General features: G+C 37.1%; 1 protein-coding gene across 1 annotated transcript in view; it reads right to left on the minus strand.

Moving 5' to 3' along the window:
• Positions 1-91: 91 nt before the first annotated feature.
• The window catches only part of LOC136036637 (protein diaphanous-like), a 170,197-nt gene continuing 151,565 nt past the window's right edge, over positions 92-18,723 (minus strand). Inside the window, exons 16-17 of the mRNA XM_065718937.1 lie at positions 2,936-3,100; positions 92-469 (exon numbers count right to left, since the gene is read on the minus strand). Of these exons, the coding sequence (XP_065575009.1) occupies positions 92-469; positions 2,936-3,100 (543 nt within the window). The remainder of the gene's footprint in view (positions 470-2,935; positions 3,101-18,723) is intronic.

Consider the following 18,723-nt stretch of genomic DNA (forward strand, 5'->3'; position numbering starts at 1 on the left):
TCTCGCTTTATCTGATGACTGTATACATACAAACTTTCAGCCACATTTGATTTGTACATTTTTTTTTGTGGGGGGGGGAGGGGAGAGACCATTAATCACGATATAATTCTAACACTGCTAAATTTTCGTTCTTATCAAGAGAAGGATAAAAATTGCCACCCAGCGTAGTCGCTCTCACCAGCCAGCCCTCCTGAGACCGAAAAGTGCAGAAATGAAAACAAAACTTACCACCAACTGCACGAGGAGGCCTTTTTCGTTTTTGTTCTCTCGAGAAGGCAGAACCAGTAGTTAAAGCCTCTAATAGAGAATCCATGACTCCGGTTTGGTCATCTTCTGCGTTTATATCTATTAAGGCTTTCTTTTTGGCTTGCCTTTCAGCTTTCTCTCTTTCTGCTTTTTCTTTTGCTTCCCGGGCCCGGTGTATTTTTTCTTCAGTTTCTCTTATTTTTACGTTATCCTTATAACATTGCTGAAAAAGATATTTACAAATTATAAGCAAAAGGAGGGACATCTTCATTCTGAAGAACAACACAGGATAGACCCCCCCCCCAAAAAAAAAAAAAAGTTGTAATGAATTGAAAAGCGATGAAAATGTAAACGCAGGGATATGCATTTTGCCTGCATCAACAGTCAACACTTACGGGCCCTCCCCGGTAGGTTCAGTGTCAAATATAACTTCTCTCCATAAAATCCTTTACGTGGCAATAGAAACGTAGGCTACTATATTTCTGAAGACTAGTCAGCCAAACCGGAATCTCCTGGTCCCGAAGGTCCCGAAGGATACAAACTAACTAGGGATATGTTTGGATTTACCCAGAGGACCCAGACCCTCATTCATTGCCCACGAGAGACCAGCATGATTCAGCAGGGCTATGACCTATTTGATCAAGCTGCTCCAGCTCGCTGTTGTTATTGCCCCAGCTCCTCGTTGTCCTCCTTGCTCCAGCTTTTGTTGTGACCAAGCTGCATGGAATGATCTCCCAAGAAAAGTTATCCCTCGGAATTCATCTGTTGATTCCTTTAAAACTAAGTTCATCAGATACAACTCTAGGCAGAAAACCGTGGGGTAAATGGTTGCTTAGTGTTATATCAGGCCCTAAGTTTTTAGCAGCCTGATGCCATAAATTTTGTCATAAAAAATATCAAGATGAACTTTCAACATCTGCATGATAAAATTTTCGATTTCATTTTCACATAGAGAAATATTTTTGCAAACAGTAATAAAAAATGACAAAAACAACACATACATAATAAAAAAGTTAGGCCACAAAAACATTGATCCTATATTTCTATTTGCTTGAAATACGCAGAGACAATGAAGCAAGTTCTCTCAAGAAATTTGGGCACTCTTTATAAGCTATTTTTTTTAGCACGACACCGAATTTTGAGAATGGTATTATATTTCTCACTTGTTCAGCATTACATTTTATATCCCTCACATCTTTTGTTTCCGACATTCCTACATATAGTTAAACCAATTAGTTATTTAAAATAATATTATTCTTTGAAGTATGATAAACTCTCAAGTGAGATGGCGGGGAACTTCTATAAGCGGATTAAAACTTTAACGAACAGCTGGTTTGCGTGACTTCTATACTTAACTTTTAATGTGTAGTCAAGGCCCACTTTGTTTGGAAAATATACTTCACTCTTTGTTAGTATTCCATGACAACCTAACAAGATCTTCTAATTAACCTAACAAGTTTGGAAAGGCTGTCGGGAATTGGTTGTGTGCTTTCACATTTTTCCACTTGTGTTTATGAATCAATATTTCCACCTTTTCAAATCAAACGGTTATGATTCCCAAATAATCTCTACTTGAAAAATTCTGATTTTATTTTGCTTCGAAAAAAAAGTTTTTCAAATATGATTCTTAGCTTAAACACCCTTGAAGTACCAAGGAGAGTGAAAATTAGATCAGATATTAGAAACTTAGACAGCCATAAAATCCAAAATAATAATAAAGGGAAAATAAAAACAAATTTATAGAACTATCGAACTTTGGAAAGAACGCTGTACATCCAGTAAAAGCATATTCTTGTTAAGAGCGAAAATAAATATATATAAAAAACTTTAAATCTTGTTGAGAAAACTGTCGATAAGTTGTAGAAATAATTACCGACAGTTTATGTTCCAAGAAAATATATCCTAAGAAACAATATGTTCAAAGAAACGGTAGAAACGGTCGTCTTCTTAGATCCAAATAATGGTAATTAGACTTAAAAAATAAATTTACTCGCCTAAAAAGGGTTTATCAAATACCATATGACTGCGTCAATTATTATGTGGGTAGAACCCACCAGAATTTAGAAAAACGTCTACATTAAAATAAAGAACATTCAAAAATCGATCAAAAGAATTATTTTTTATACTGATTCTAAATATGTAAGATCCATTAGGTTTAATTTTACCCATTGGAAGCTAAGAGCCTGAGAAAATTTGCCTGATTTTCAAAAAGGGGGGAAACATCCCGCAAAAGTCAAGGAATCTTATTAAAAATCATACCATCAGACTTAGCGTATCAGAGAACGACCTAAACTTTACAAAATAAAGCCTAAAAGATGGAAATAATAGTTACCAAAAACAGATCTTTAAAGGTCTTAAGATCAGTGAAGAATTCACCAAGAGTATGTTTCTGAACATCAAATGAATATCAAACAAAATGAAGTACAATATAAGACACAATCATTTTGCCCGATTTGAAGCCTTTAGGTCTTTTCATTGACTTAGATATCTTTGCATAAATTATTCCAAGCAAAGCACATGTTAAAGTTGTGAGCTTATGCGGGATTACAGGGCTACATCCCCAAAAGTCAAGGAATCTTATCAAAAATTGAGCCATCAGATTCAGCGTATTAGAAAAATCCCGTAAACTATGCAAAATGTATCCTAAAAATGCAACAGGGAGTTGAAACAAAATGAAAACAATAATTACCAAAAAGAGATCTTTAAAGGTCTTCAGATCCGTGAAGAATTCATCAAGAGTATATTTCTGAATATCAAACGCAAAATATTCGGCCAGGGTTTTATATGAACTTTCCATTTTCTTGCACATACTTAATAGCAAGTCGCAGGATTCCCTTGCGTCTTTGGCGAACGGCTATTTATATAATGAGTCAAGGAAATCAAAACAATCGATCTTAATAAACTTAAATTCCATTACATTTGTCTGGTTATAGACGCTTTCTCTGTGATTTGAATCACAAGAAATTACCCCTATTACTTTTATGGTATTGAAAAGGAATACATTTTTTCTTAAAAACATTCGCAAAACTATTAATTTATCGCTAAAATGCAACTAGTAGCCTATTGGCGCCTGGTTATTTCCGGCTGTATGAAAGCTATGTCAATACAACATTCATGAATTCTCAAGACATAGGCGTTTCTTCATATTATTAAATAAAAAAAACAAGTTTTTTGAAATGAAAGTAAGGAGCGACATTAAAACTTAAAACGAACAGAAATTGCTCCGTATATGAAAGGGGCTTTTCCTCCTCGACGCCCCGCTCTTTACGCTTAAGTTTTTTATTGTTTTAAAAAGTAGAGTTGCGAGAAAGAATCAAACTTTAGCGCAAGGAGCGAGGTGTCGAGGAGGAAAAGCCCCTTTCATATACGGAGTAATTTCTTTTTGTTTTAAGTTTTAATGTCACTCCTTACTTTAATTTCAAAAAACTTGTTTTTTTTAATTTAATTTCTGAAGGTTTTTGAATTAATCAATGTCTGATTTTGGCTCTCCGGACATAAATTATTAAAATGAAATTTGCATATTAATTCTTTTTTGGCTAAATGGCTTTCTCTTAGTTTTGATCAGACGATTTTGAGAAATAAGGGGTGGGGAAGGAGGCCTAGTTGCCCTCCAATTTTTCGGTTACTTAAAAAGGCAACTAGAACTTTTAATCTTTAATGAACGTTTTTATTAGTAAAAAATATTCGTAACTTAAGAATTAACTTACGTAACAAACTTTTATATTCTTATATTTTTGATTATATATATGAGGGGGTTTGTCCCCCCGTTAATACCTTGCTCTTCACACTAAATCTTAAGTTTTGTCCCAATTAATTAAGAATGACCCCTGAATCAGAAAGGCCGTAGAATAAATAGATGAAATTACTAGAAATAATTTATCATAAAGAACGAAGTATTTACCTCCTCCTAAATACTCGCTCTTTATGCTAAAGTATTTTTAGAACCCCTCATATGCGTAATAATCTCTGTTCGTTTTAAGTTTTAATGCTTCTCCTTACTTTCAATTGAAAAAACTTTTTCATGTTTATATTTTCATTGTTTTTTTTTTTTTTTTTAATAGTAATGCTAGAAAATCCTGCGCCCTTTTCATTGAATTTCTCTTCCCCCATGAAATATTCCTCCAAGGAAAGATCCTCCCATATAGCCCCCTCCCCTGAACCCCACAACTAAACCAAAAAAATCCCCCTGAAAACGTCAGTACGCTTCCCAATAACCATTAGGCTACTGTATGTAAACATTGGTCTAAGTTTGTAACTTGCAGCCCCTCCCCCAGGGACTGTGGGGGGGATAAGTCATCCCCAAAGACATAGTTATTATGGTTTTCGACTATATGGAACAAAATGGCTATCTCAAAATTTTGATCCGTTGACTTTGGGGAAAAAATGAGCGTGGGAGGGGGCCTAGGTGCCCTCCAATTTTTTTGGTCACTTAAAAAGGGCACTAGAACTTTTCATTTCCGTTAGAATGAGCCCTCTTCAAAACTCTAGGACCACTTGGTCGATACGATGACTCCTGGGAAAAAAAAACAAAACAAACAAACAAATAAACACGCACCCGTGATTTGTCTTCTGGAAAAAAATACGAAATCCCACATTTATGTAGATTGGACCTTGAAATTTTTTTTATAGGGTTCTCTGATACGCTGAATGCGATGGTGTGATTTTCGTTAAGATCCTATGACTTTTAAGGGGTATTTCCCCCTATTTTCCAAAATAAGGCAAATTTTCTCAGGCTCGTAACTTTTGATGACAAAGACTAAATTTGATGAAACTTATATATTTAAAATCAGCATAGAAATCCGATTCTTTTGATATATCTTTTAGCATCGAAATTCCATTTTTTAGAGTTTCGTTTACTATTGAGCCGGGTCGCTCCTTACTACAGTTCGTTACCACGAACTGTTTGATGAAGAACGGCTATACCCAAAAACTTATCCTCAGCAAAAGTGGTTGTAAATCTCAAAAAGGTTTGGAGCCCGTGATTTACGATATATATTGCACTCAAAGCTGAGCGGGTTGGATTACGAATATCTATATTGCTACTGGAGAAAAATATGAGTATTTCCAAATCAAGAAATCGATATTTTTACAACTTTCTCTGATTTTTTTTCGTATTTTCTATGAATTGTTCAAATTTTTCTGTTTTTTTTCCGAACCGATACCCATCATAAGAACCGAAATTCTACACACGCATCCGATTAGAGCTATATTAGGTCTGTTGAACATTAATTACACAGAACATATTTACTGATCCGACTTTTCTTTCAAGAGTACAACAAATCTCATATGCCATTTTTTTTTAATCATTTTTATAGCAGCATTTGACTTCCTATCGTAGGCAGCGCAACAGCGCTGCCTAAATAAAGAGTGATGTGGGTATAATGTGTTATTAATTATTGTTATTTTTTTCTTTTAGACCAGGGCACTTCGTATCGAAGGAGTTGTCATAGAAACTTCCAAAAGGGCTCATTCGATTGTAAATTGCACGGGCAATTGACCTTTTTAATAGTCGCAAGTAATCGGAGAACGACTAACACCCCTTCCACGCCCACCATTTCCCCGAACAAATTCAATCGAAATTTTGAGATAGCCATTTTGTTCAACGTAATTGAAAGGTCCGGAAATTATGTCTTTGAGGATGACAGCCCCCCCCAGAGCCCTACGGACAAGGGTTGTAATTTATACCCTGGGGGCATATAAGGCACATATAGAAAGGGTGATCGTATCTTCGGAGGGGAATCATTGGAGTAGTAATCAGATATTGTAGTGTCCTTTTAAAGATTCAGAGCAATCAAAGGGTGGATACCCTCCCCTACCCCTCCACAACTTGTATTTTCCTAAAATGCATCTGATAGAAATTTTAAAATGGCACTTTTGCCTACAACCAACTCAACTATTAGGTAAACTATTAGGCGAAAATGGTGAAATGAGTGAGCTTATTTTTAGTCAAAAATGAAATCAAAGCACTTTCGCATACAACAAACTCAGATAATAGGTAAATTCAAAGTGTCTTAGGTGGTGACTGAGTATCAAAAAATTAACTAAAGCACTATTGACTACAATAAACTCAGGTGGTTGACTAAATTCCCAGTGTTTCAGTTGCTGGCTGAGTACTAAAAAAATTAATAAAAACACTTTTGACTACGAGAAGTTCAGCTACTTGGTGAATTCCGAGTCTTTCAATTGGTGACAAGCATTAAAGATTAAACATATCAGCTACTTGGCATTTTTGCACTTTTGACTAAACTCAGCACTTTGGCACCCTCAGCACTTTTGACTAAAATAAAACTCAGGTAGCTGATAAATTCCGACTGTGTTAGTAGCTGTCTGAGTACCAAATCCATAAATACACTTTTATACTATAACAAACTCAGCTAGCTGGTTAATTTCGAGTGTTTTGGCCCCATGAGTGGAATTTTGCGTAGGACTGTAAAAAATAGCCTATCAAAAACTTGGACAGGAAACATAAACCTTAATAAAAAATGCTAATGCAAACTTTCCTTTATTTCCATCCCAAGCAAACTGGACAAACAAAGCCGACTATCCAAGCAAAGCCTATATAATTCTCAGAAAATCCAGGCTAAATCATTCGATTTTTATTGCGCTCTTTTTCCAAATAAGAATACATATGGATTACGAATGAATCTTTCGTTTAGGCCCATACGATATGGACAAGATGGCAAAACTACACTTATAAAGAAACATTCTACTGTCAAAAGTTTTACGAAGCAATTTGGAAGGGATTCCACTGTTCTTTAAACAATTAAATAAAAAAAAACAAGTTTTTTTTTAAATGAAACTAAGGAGCGACATTAAAACTTAAAACGAACAGAAATTACTCCGTACAAAAAAGGGGCTTTTCCTCCTCAACGCCTCGCTCTTTACGCTAAAGTTTGACTCTTTCTCTTAACTCTACTTTTTAAAACAGTAAAAACTTTAGCGTAAAGAGGGGAGCGTTGAGGAGGAAAAGCCCCTTTCATATACCGAGTAACTTCTGTTCGTTTTAAGTTTTAATGTCGGTCCTTAGTTTCATTTTAAAAAAAACTTGTTTTTTTTATTTAATTTCTAGACGTTTCTGAATTAATGCATGTTTTGATCTTGGCTCTCCGCACATAAAAGATTAAAACGAAATTTGCGTTTTAATTTTTTTTTGTTGGCTAAATGGCTTTCTCATAGTTTTAATCGGAAGACTTTGAGAAAAAAGGAGCCAGGGAGAAGGGATAGTTGCCCTCCAATTTTTTTATTACTTAAAGGCAACTAAAACTTTTAATTTTTTACGAACGTTTTCATTAGTAGAAAATATAAGTAGCTTACGAATTAACTGGCGTAACGAACTGCTATATTCGTAGGTTTTTATTGCGTATATGAGGGGGCTCACCCCTCGTCGATACCACGCTCTTTACACTAAAGCTTAAATTTTGTCCCAATTCCTTAAGAATGACCCCTGGATCCCAAAGTAGAATAAATAGTTGAAATTACTAAAAGTACTTTAGCGTAAAGAGCGAGGTATTACGAGGAGGTAAACCCCTCGTATGCGTAATAATTTCTGTTCATTTTAAGCTTTAATGCTGCTCCTCACTTTCTCGTGAAAGTGAGTGGGGTCTCGCTCCTTACTACAGATCGTTACCACGAATTGTTTGATTAAATTTTCTTCGTTAGGTCCAGGAAGGGATCAAACAGTTCGTGGTAACGAACTGTAGTAAGGAGCGACCCGGCTCAATAATAACCGAAACTAAATAAATGGAATTTTGATACCAATAGTTACATCAAAAGAATCGCATTTTAATGCTGATTTTGAATATAAAAGTTTCATCAATATCGGTTATACCCATTAAAAGTTACGAGCCTGAGAATATTTGCCTCATTTTAGAAAATAGGGGGAAACACCCCCTAAAAGTCATAAAATCTTAACGAAAATCACACCATCAGATTCAGCGTATCGGAGAATCTAATGTAGATGTTTCAAGCTCCTATCTACAAAAATGTGGAATTTTGTATTTTTTGCCAGAAGACAGATCACGGATGTGTATTTATTTGTTTTTTTTTTCCCAGGGTGATCGTATCGACTGAGTGGTCCTAGAATGTCGCGAGAGGGCTCATTTTAACGGAAATTAAAAGTTCTAGTGCCCATTTTGAGTGACCAAAAAATTGGAGGGCACCTAGGCCCCCTCCCACGCTCATTTTTTCTCAAAAGTCACCGAAACAAAATTCTGAGATAGCCATTTTATTCACCATAGTCGAAACACCTAATAACTATGTCTTTAGGGACGACTTACTCCCCTGCAGTCCCCGTGGAAGGGGCTGCAAGTTACAAACTTTGACCTGTGTTTACATATAGTAATGGTTACTGGGAAGTGTACAGACGTTTTCAGGGGGATTTTTTTTGTTTAGGGGGAGAGTTGAGGGAGGGGGTACGTGGGAGGATATTTCCATGGGGAAACTTCTCATGGGAGAAGAAAATTTCAATGAAGGGGGCGCAGGATTTTCTAGCATTGTTTCATAAAACAATAAAAAAATAAATATGAAAAGTTTTTTCTACTGAAAGTAAGGACCAGCATTAAACCTTAAAACGAACAAAAATTATTACGCATATGAGGGGTTTACCTCCTCGTTACACCTCACTCTTTACGCTAAAGTATTTTTAGTAACCCTGTGGGTCCCCGTGGGAGGGGCTGCAAGTTACAAACTTTGACGTGTGTTTACATATTAATGGTTACTGGGAAGTTTACAGACGTTTTCAGGGGGATTTTTTTTTGGTTTAGGGGGGAGACTTGAGGGGGGGGGGGTTACGTGGGAGGATATTTCCATGGAGAAACTTCTCATGGGGGAAGAGAATTTCAATGAAGGGGGCGCAGGATTTTCTAGCATTATTTGAAAATACAATGAAGCAATAAATATGAAAAGTTTTTCCTACTGAAAGTAAGGACCAGCATTAACCTTAAAACGAACAAAAATTATTACGCCTATAAGGGGTTTACCTCCTCGTTATACCTCACTCTTTACGCTAAACTATTTTTAGTAATTTCAACTATTTATTCTACGGCCTTTGTGATTCAGAGGTCATTCTTAAGGAATTGGGACAAAATCTCAGCTTTACTGTAAAGAGCGAGGTATCGACGAGGGTTGAACCCCCTCAAATACGCAATAAAAACATACGAATATAGAAGCTCGTTACGTAAGTTAATTCGTAAGTTACGTATATTTTTTACCAATGAAAACGTTTGTAAAAATTAAAAGCTCTAGTTGCTTTTTTAAGTAATCAAAAACTTGGAGGGCAACTAGGCCTCCTCCCTCGCTTCTTTTTTCTCAAAATCTTCCGATTAATTGCAATTAATTAATATGCAAATTTCGTTCTGATTATTTATGTGCGGAGAGCCAAGATCAAAACATGCATTAATTCAAAAACGTCCAGAAATCAAATAAAAAAAAAATTCAAATGAAAGTAAGGAGCAACGTTAAAACTTAAAACGAACAGAAATTACTCCATATATGAAAGGGGCTTTTCCTCCTTAACGCCCCGCTCTTTACGCTAAAGTTTCTTACTGTTTTAAAAATAGAGTTAAGAGAAAGAGTCAAAATCTAGCGTAAAGAGCCAGGCGTTGAGGAAGAAAAGCCCCTTTAATATACGGAGTAATTTCTGTTCGTTTTAAGTTTCAATGTTGCTCCTTACTTTTATTTAAAAAAATTGTTTTTTTACTATGTACAATGTACGATGTCTCTTATCTGTTAGAGAACAAAAAAGGAAAAATGCGGAAAAGTTGGACAAATTTGGTTAATTAGAAGTAAGGTTTCTTTCGATAGACACGACTTACGCACGAGGAAAGCAGATGAAAGCGCAAAAGGGAAAAGTGAGTTGCATACAATACGAGGTTGAAAATCCTTTCTTTGAAGAAAAAAAAATCTAGAAGATAACTAACAATACTTATATTTACCTGAAAACACTCTCCTGGTTAAATTATAGCAAACTTTTCAATTATAGCTTAACTATAGCAAACAATTCATATCCATCAATAAATTACCGAAGGAAGAAAACCCCAATACAAGGTTGAAAATCCTTTCTTTGAAGAAAAAAATTTAGAAGATAACTACCAATACTTATATTTACTTGAAAACACTCTCCTGGTATAGCAAACTTTTCGAAAGAGAATTTTTTAAAGAAAAGTAAAGGACTAAAGTTAAGATCAGAAGAAATAGAAACCTACAATAACTCAAACTCGAAACGACCAGAAATTGCTATTAAAGAATAAATGGAGCTCGAAACGAACAGAAATGAAATAAACAATCACAACAAACAAACTTACAATAGGTAATAATATAAACGAATAAATAAATCATAAAACGAGCGAACCTTCAATTGAATATGCAAACGAAACTTAAAACGAAGAAAAATTGCTACAAACAGGAGTTTGGGTTTTGCCTCATTCTCTCAGTGTAATAGCCCAAAACCTACTGCGTAATTGGCGCTTTACTGAAAACTATATGCGTCTTGAACATCTTTTGAAACTACAATTAAAATCAAATTGAATATTGGTTTGATAATTTCAAATAATAGGTTTAATATTCAAAGTGAATATTTGGGAAGGGGGCAGTATCCAAACTCTTGTTTGTAGTGGAAGTATATTTACCTTGAATAGTCTTGGAAAGAACTAATATAATTAGACTGAATATTTGATATATGACGATATTAATTGCTGAAAGTTCTTCAGTTCAAAATCCACTTTTACTGTAATTTTTATGTTTATTTTCAACGATGTAATAAGTACAAAGACATATTTGTAATATTATTCGTTTTCAGTAAAGCGCTAATCATGCAGTAGGTTTTAGACTTTTACAGAGAGAGAAGGGGACAAAACCCAAAACTCTTGTTTGTAGTGACTTTTGTTCGTTTGAAGCTTCATTTGCGCATTCAATATAAGTTTCACTCGTTTTAGGATTTGTTTATTCATTTATATTATTACCTATAGTATGTTTCTCTGCTATGATTGTTAATTTCATTTCTGTCCGTTTAAGGTCTAATTTATTCTTTAATAGTAATTTCTAGCCATTTTGAGTTTGAGTTATTGTTGGTTTCTATTTCTTCTGATCTTAATTTTAGTATGTCCTTTACTTTTCTTTAAAAAAACTTTTTCTTCGGATTTTGTAAAAAAATTAATTTCTGTTTGTTTGTGACTGCTAAAGTTTCAAGTTTTTCCAAATTTCGTATTTCAAAATAATTTTTTATTTCAAAATAAATCAATAGCTTTGGCAAGAACTAATAAAATTAAACTGAATATTTGACATATGATGATATTAATTGCTGAAAGCTCACCACCTCAAGATTTTACTTCACTGGAAATTAAGCTTTGACGCTTCTAGATCCAAGAGTTTTTGCCACTCCGTTTTTGCAAGATTTTCGGGAAAATCCCCCAAACTTCCGGGATAGTGAAAACCGCACGGCCAAGTGGGCCTATTGGTAAATCCACGGCTGATTTCACCACAATTTTCATTTTATTTTTAATGCTACAAAAGAAAATATACAAAAAATGTACAAAAGAAAATATTTATAATATAATTTGTTATAGAAAAGCGCTAAATACGCAGTATGTCTAATACTTTTACCGCTAGGGAAACGGGAAGTAGTCAGAATCTTGTTTGTAGTGAAGAATATAGTGTCTTGGACAGTTTTCGGAGAGAGTTGATTAAATTACACTGAATTCCCATGACTTTTGGAATATAATGTTGTTAATAAGTTTTTTGGGGTGGACGGGGTGTTATTTTCAAACCATGGGTCAGCTCTCAGCTCACATGATTTTTCACTGATAGTTTATTCGTTGGGGGATGGGTATTAGGCCATGGAAGGCTAGGAGTGAGTTCCCATAGTATTTGGAATAAAAAGTCATTAATAGTCTTTTTGAGGGGGGGGGGGGTCAGTCCAAACAGGGAGGGATAGGGTTCAGCTCCTTTGCTTTTAGAATAAAATATAGTCAATAAATTTTTGAGTAGGGGTGGGGGCCAGGCTTATCTGATCTTAGAACTATTCTAAAATTCCTCGCGTAAAAACCATATATGCCACGCAGGGCATACAACACTTGCCCCGGGGTTCTGGGGGTTTTGTTGACCCTAGAGGTTTTGGTATCTGATCTTTTGACCTTTTTTCTTTTAACAAAATGGCACTAAAAAAATCAATCGGATGGATTTTGGGTAAAGAGAGCAGGGGCCTAGTTGCCCTCTGGTCCCTTTCGACTCTTAAAAAGAGAACTAGAACTTTCAATTTCCAACTGAATGATCCCCCTCCGAAATTTATTCTTTCATTCCTTCCATAAAACCTTATATGCCTCTGGGGAATAATTTATAACTTGCCCCAGGTTTCTGAGGGGCTGTGTAAACCCCGGAGTTTCATTATATGATCTTTGGCCTATTTTGGATAAAATGAATATCTCAAAAATTCGATCGGACACATTTGGGGAAAATAGGGTTGGTGGGGAGGGCAGTTGTCATCGGATCACTTGTGAATCACAAAAAGAGAACTAGAACTTTGAATTTTTTGTGATTTGACGCCCATCTAAAGTTTAACTCTTCCATAAGAACTTTATAGACCCCCGGGGCATAAGTTAAAACCCTTCCCCTGGATCTACTGGGGATTAGGAAGACCCCAAAGTTTTGTTATCTATTCGTTGGCCTATTTCAAACAAGTTAGCTACCTCAAAATTTTGATTGAATACATTTGGGGAAAGGAGGGTGTGTGCGAGAGTGGGGGGGGGGGATAGATGCCCTCCGATCATTTCTGACTCTCAAAAGGGTAACTAGAACTTTTAAGTTCCTATCAAATGAGCCACCTCTGAAATTTCTACAGCCATACTTTACATAAAACTTTATATACCCCGGAGCATGGTTTACAATACTTGCCACCGGGCTTTGGGGGATTTTGCCGGCCCTGTTTTTTTTTTTTAAATTTAATCTGTAAACAATATTGAATAAAATAGATATCTTAAATTTTTGATCGGATAAATTTAGGGAAAAGATAGTGCGTGTGTGTGGGGGGGGGGAGAGGTAGATGCCCTCGAATCACTTTTGAATCTGAACTTCCGATTCTTAACTGTAGCTTTCGATTTTCAATCGAAAGAGCCCCCTTCAAAGTTTATACGATCATCACTTCCATATGAAACACCTCTAGGGGAAAAATAATAAAACATTGGAACCTTATGAACTTAAGGTTGGTGAGGGGAGGCTAGTAGCCGTCGGATCAGTTTTGACTCTTAAAAAGGGAACTAGAACTTTCATTTTCTAATCATTTGAGTCCCCTCCGAAGTTCATACGACCACTTCTTCCACAAAAACCTTATATACTCTCGGGGCATAAGTTATAACCCTTCCCCCGGGCTCTGGTGGAGTCATGCTGACCCCAAGTTTTTGCCACCCGATCGTTGGACTATTATAAACAAAATAGCTATCTCAAAATTTTGATAGGATGCATTTGAGGAGAAGAAGAAGCAGGACAGGGGGGGGGGATGTAGATGCCCTCCGATCAATTTTGATAACTTTTAAAAAGGTAGGAGTTCTTGTTATTTGATGTTAAAACTATTTCAAACGAAATGGCTATATCAAAATTTTAAATGGATGCCTTTGGAGCTAGTTACCCTCTGGTCACTTTTGACGCTTAAAAAGGGCAGTAGAATTTCCTATTCAAAATCGAAAGAGCCCCCTCCGAAGTTAGTACGACAATCCCTTCCATAAAAACCAAATATGCCCCTGGGGCACAATTTACAACACTTGCCCCCGGGTTCTGGGGGGCTGTGTTATCCCTGGAGTTTTTATTATATGATCTTTGGTCTATTTTGAACAAAATCGCTACAAAAAAAACTTTCGCTTACGCATTTGGGGAAAAGAGGGTTGGGGGCTATCTGCCATCGGATCACTTTTAACTCTTAAACAGGGAATTAGAACTGACAATTTCTAATCCCTTGAGTCCCCTCACAAGTTGATACGACCCCCTCTTCTATCAAAACCTTACATAACCCTAAGTTACAACCCTACCCCGGGCTCTAGGGTGGGGAGGAGCATGTTTACCCATAGTTTTTGTCATCTGTTCGTTGGACTATTTTAAACTGGCTGTCTCAGTATTTTCATCGGATGCATTTGGAGGAAAAGGGTGTATGTGGGCAGGGTGAGGGGGGAATAGATGCCCTCCCATCACTTTTTACTCCCAAAAAGGTAACTAGAACTTTCAATTTTCAATCAAATGAGCCTCCTCTGAAGTTTATACGACCACCCCTAGCATAAAAAGTTTATATGCCCCCGGGCATAGCTTGAAACAGTGCCCCCGGGCTCAGGGGGTTCTGTAACACTGGAGTTTTTAATATCTGATATTTCAACCATTTTTAACATATTGGCTTTCTCAAAATTTTTATTTGACGGGTTTGGGGAGCAAAGGGTATGGAGGGGGGATAGTTTGCCCTACTATCTGTTATGACTCTTAAAAAGTGAACTAAAACTTCTAATTTCCAATCAAATGAGCCCCAAGGGCATAACTTACAATGTCTACCCCCTGATCCTGGGAGGCTTTGTCGGCCCCAGATTTACGGTTGTCTGATCCTTTAGCTATTTTTAACAAAATGACTATCAAAATTTTTATTGGATGTATTTGGTGAAAAAAGAGCGTGGGAGGTAGTTGCCATCCGATCACTTTTGGCTCTTAAAAAGGGCACTAGAACTTCTGATTTGCCATGGAATGAGCCCCCTTCCCAAATTTCATACGAGCACACCTTCCATAAAAACTTAAATTTTCCCGGGGCGCACATTAAACCACTTACTCCAGGGCTCTGGGGGACATGTCGTCCCAAGAGTTTTTGTTATCTGACTTTTGAACTATTTTTAACAAAATGGCTATCTAAAGGTTTTCATCGGATCGGTTTGGGGAAAAAAGAGCCCAGAGGGAGAAGGGTAGTTGCCCTCTTATCTCTTTTGACTCTTAAAAAGTGAATTAGAATTTTCAATTTCCAATCAAATGAGCCCCCTTTAAAGTTTATACGAGGAGCCTTTCCATGAAAACCATACATACCCCGGGGGCATAAATTATAACGCCAGCTCCGGTGGCCTGGGGAAATTGTGTCGACTGCGGAGTTTTTTATTTTCTTATTGTGAACTATCTTTAACAAAATAGCTATCTCCAACTTCTTATCGGATGCATTTAGGAAATAAAGACGTGGTTGGGGAGCTAGTTGCCCTCAAATCAATTTTGACTCTTAAAAAGGGATATAGAAATTCCGATTTCCAATTAAATGAGTACCTCCAAAGTTTATACAACCACCCCTTCCATATGAAGTGCCTCTGAAAAGAAAATGAAGCCTAATGGCATTTACTATAGGCAATGCTATAGCGTAGTAGGAAAGGGGGGAGGGGTGTAGATGCCCTCCGACCACTTTTGATGACTGTAGGAGTTCTTGTTATTTGATGTTAAAACTATTCCGAATGAAATGGCTATATCAAAATTTTAAATGGATGCATTTGGGAAAAATAGGGCTTTGGGGGAGCTAGTTACCCTCTGGTCACTTTTGACTCTTAAAAAGGGCAGTAAAAATTCCTACTCACAATCGAATGAGCCCCCTCCGAAGTTAGTACGACCATCCCTTCCATAAAAACCTTATATACCCCTGGGTACAATTTACAACACTTGCCCCCGGGTTCTGGGGGGCTATATTATCCCTGGAGTTTTTGTTTTATGATTTTTGGTCTATTTTGAACAAAATAGCTATACAAAACCTTCCGCTTACGCATTTGGGGAAAAGAGGGTGGGGGCTATTTGCCATCGGATCACTTTTAACTCTTAAAAAGGGAATTAGAACCGTCAATTTCTAATCACTTGAGTCCCCTCACAAGTTGATACGGCCCCTTCTTCTATCAAAACCTTATATGCCCCTAAGTTAAGACCCTACCCAGGCTCTAGGGGGGGCACGTTGACCCCATAGTTTTTGTCATCTGTTCGTTGGACTATTTTAAACTGGCTATCTCAGTATTTTCATCCGATACAGTTGGGGAAAGAGGGTGTGAGGGGGGAGTATATGACCTCCCATCACTTTTACTCATAAAAAGGTTACTAAAACTTTCAATTTCCAATCAAATGAGCCTCCTCTGAAGTTTATACGACCACCCTTAGCATAAAAAGTTTATATGCCCCTGGGCATAACTTGAAACACTGTCCCCGGGCTCAGGGGGTTCTGTAACACCTGAGTTTTTAATATCTGATATTTTAACCATTTTTAACATATTGGCTTTCTCAAAATTTTTATTTTACGGGTTTGGGGAACAAAGGGTTTGGAGGGGGGATAGTTTGTCCTACTATCTGTTATGACTCTTAAAAAGTGAACTAGAACTTTCAATTTCCATTCAAATGAGCCCCCAGGACATAACTTACAATGTCTTCCCCCTGGTCCTGGGAGGCTTTGTCGGCCCCGGATTTACGGCTGTCTGATTCTTTAGCTTTTTTAACAAAATGACTCTATCAAAATTTTATTGGATGCAGTTGGTGAAAAAAGAGCATGGGAGGTAATTGCCATCCGATCACTTTTGGCTCTTAAAAAGGGCATAAGAACTTCTGATTTGCCATAGAATGAGCCCCCTTCCCGAATTTCATACGAGCACACCTTCCATGAAAACTTAAATGTTCCCGGGGCGCACCTTAAACCACTTACTCCAGGGCTCTGGGGGATAAGTCGTCCCAAGAGTTTTTGTTATCTGACTTTTGAACTATTTTTAACAAAATGGCTATCTCAAAGTTTTCATCGGATCGGTTTGGGGAAAAAAGAGCCCAGAGGGAGAAGGGTAGTTGCCCTCTTATCTCTTTTGACTCTTAAAAAGTGAACTAGAATTTTCAATTTCCAATCAAATGAGCCCCCTTTTCATCGGATCGGTTTGGGGAAAAAAGAGCCCAGAGGGAGAAGGGTAGTTGCCCTCTTATCTCTTTTGACTCTTAAAAAGTGAACTAGAATTTTCAATTTCCAATCAAATGAGCCCCCTTTAAAGTTTATTCGAGCAGCCTTTCCATGAAAACCATACACACCCCGGGGGCATAAATTACAACGCCAGCTCCAGTGGCCTGGGAAATTGTGTCGACTGCGGAGTTTTTTATTATCTTATTGTGAACTATCTTTAAGGCTCTAGGGGGGGGGGGGGCACGTTGACCCCATAGTTTTTTGTCATCTGTTCGTTGGACTATTTTAAACTGGCTGTCTCAGTATTTTCATCCGATACATTTGGGGAAAGAGGGTGTGAGGGGGGAGTATATGCCCTCCCATCACTTTTTACTCATAAAAAGCTTACTAGAACTTTCAATTTCCAATCAAATGAACCTCCTCTGAAGTTTATACGACAACCCCTAACATAAAACCTTATATGCCCCCGGGCATAGCTTAAAACACTGCAACCGGGCTCAGGAGGGCTGTGTAACACCGGAGTTTATAATATCTGATACTTGAACTATTTTTAACATAATGGCTATCTCGAATTTTTTTTTTTTGATGGTTTTGGGGTACAAAGGGTGTGGAGGAGGGGGGATAGTTTGCCCTACTATCTGTTATGACTCTTAAAAAGTGAACTAGAACTTTCAATTTCCAATCGAATGAGCCCCCAGGGCATAAATTACAATGCCTGGCCCCTGGTCCTGGGAGGCTTTGTCGGCCCCGGATTTACGGTTGCCTGATCTTTGAGCTATTTTTAACAAAATGACTTATGTCAAAATTTTTATTGGATGCATTTGGTGAAAAAAGGGCATGGGAGGTAGTTGCCATCCGATCACTTTTGGCTCTTACAAAGACACTAGGACTTCCGATTTACTACAGAATGATCCCCCCCAAATTTCATACGAGCACACCTTCCATAGAAACTTATATGTCTCCGGGGCATACCTTAAACCAGTTACTCCAGGGCTCTAGGGGGATATGTCACCCCAGGAGTTTTGTTATCTGACTTTTGAACTATTTTTAACAAAATGTCTATCTCAAAGTTTTTATCGGATCGGTTTGCGGAAAAAAGAGCCTAGAGGGAGGGGGTAGTTACCCTCTTATCTCTTTTGGCTCTTAAAAAAGTGAACTAGAATTTTCAATTTCTAATCAAATGAGCCCCCTCTGAAGTTTATTCGAGCATCCTTTCCATGAAAACCATACATGCCCCCAGGGCATAACTTACAAGGCCTGCCCCCGTGGCCTGAGGGATTGTGTCGACTGTGGAGTTTTTGTTTATTATCTTATTTTGAACTATTTTTAACAAAATAGCTATCTCAAACTTTCTATCGGATGTATTTAGGGAATAAAGACGTGGTTGGGGGGCTAGTTGCCCTCCGATCAATTTTGACTCCTAAAAGGGGTAATAGAAATTCCGATTTCCAATTGAATGAGTCCCTCCGAAGTGAATACAACCACCCCTTTCATATGAAGTGCCTCTGATAAAAAAATTTAAGCCTTATGGTATTTACTATAGGTAATGCTATAGCGTTGCCTTTGACCAT

The sequence above is a fragment of the Artemia franciscana genome, chromosome 15, assembly GCF_032884065.1.
Source record: "Artemia franciscana chromosome 15, ASM3288406v1, whole genome shotgun sequence".
In the NCBI taxonomy this organism is placed as follows: domain Eukaryota; kingdom Metazoa; phylum Arthropoda; class Branchiopoda; order Anostraca; family Artemiidae; genus Artemia; species Artemia franciscana.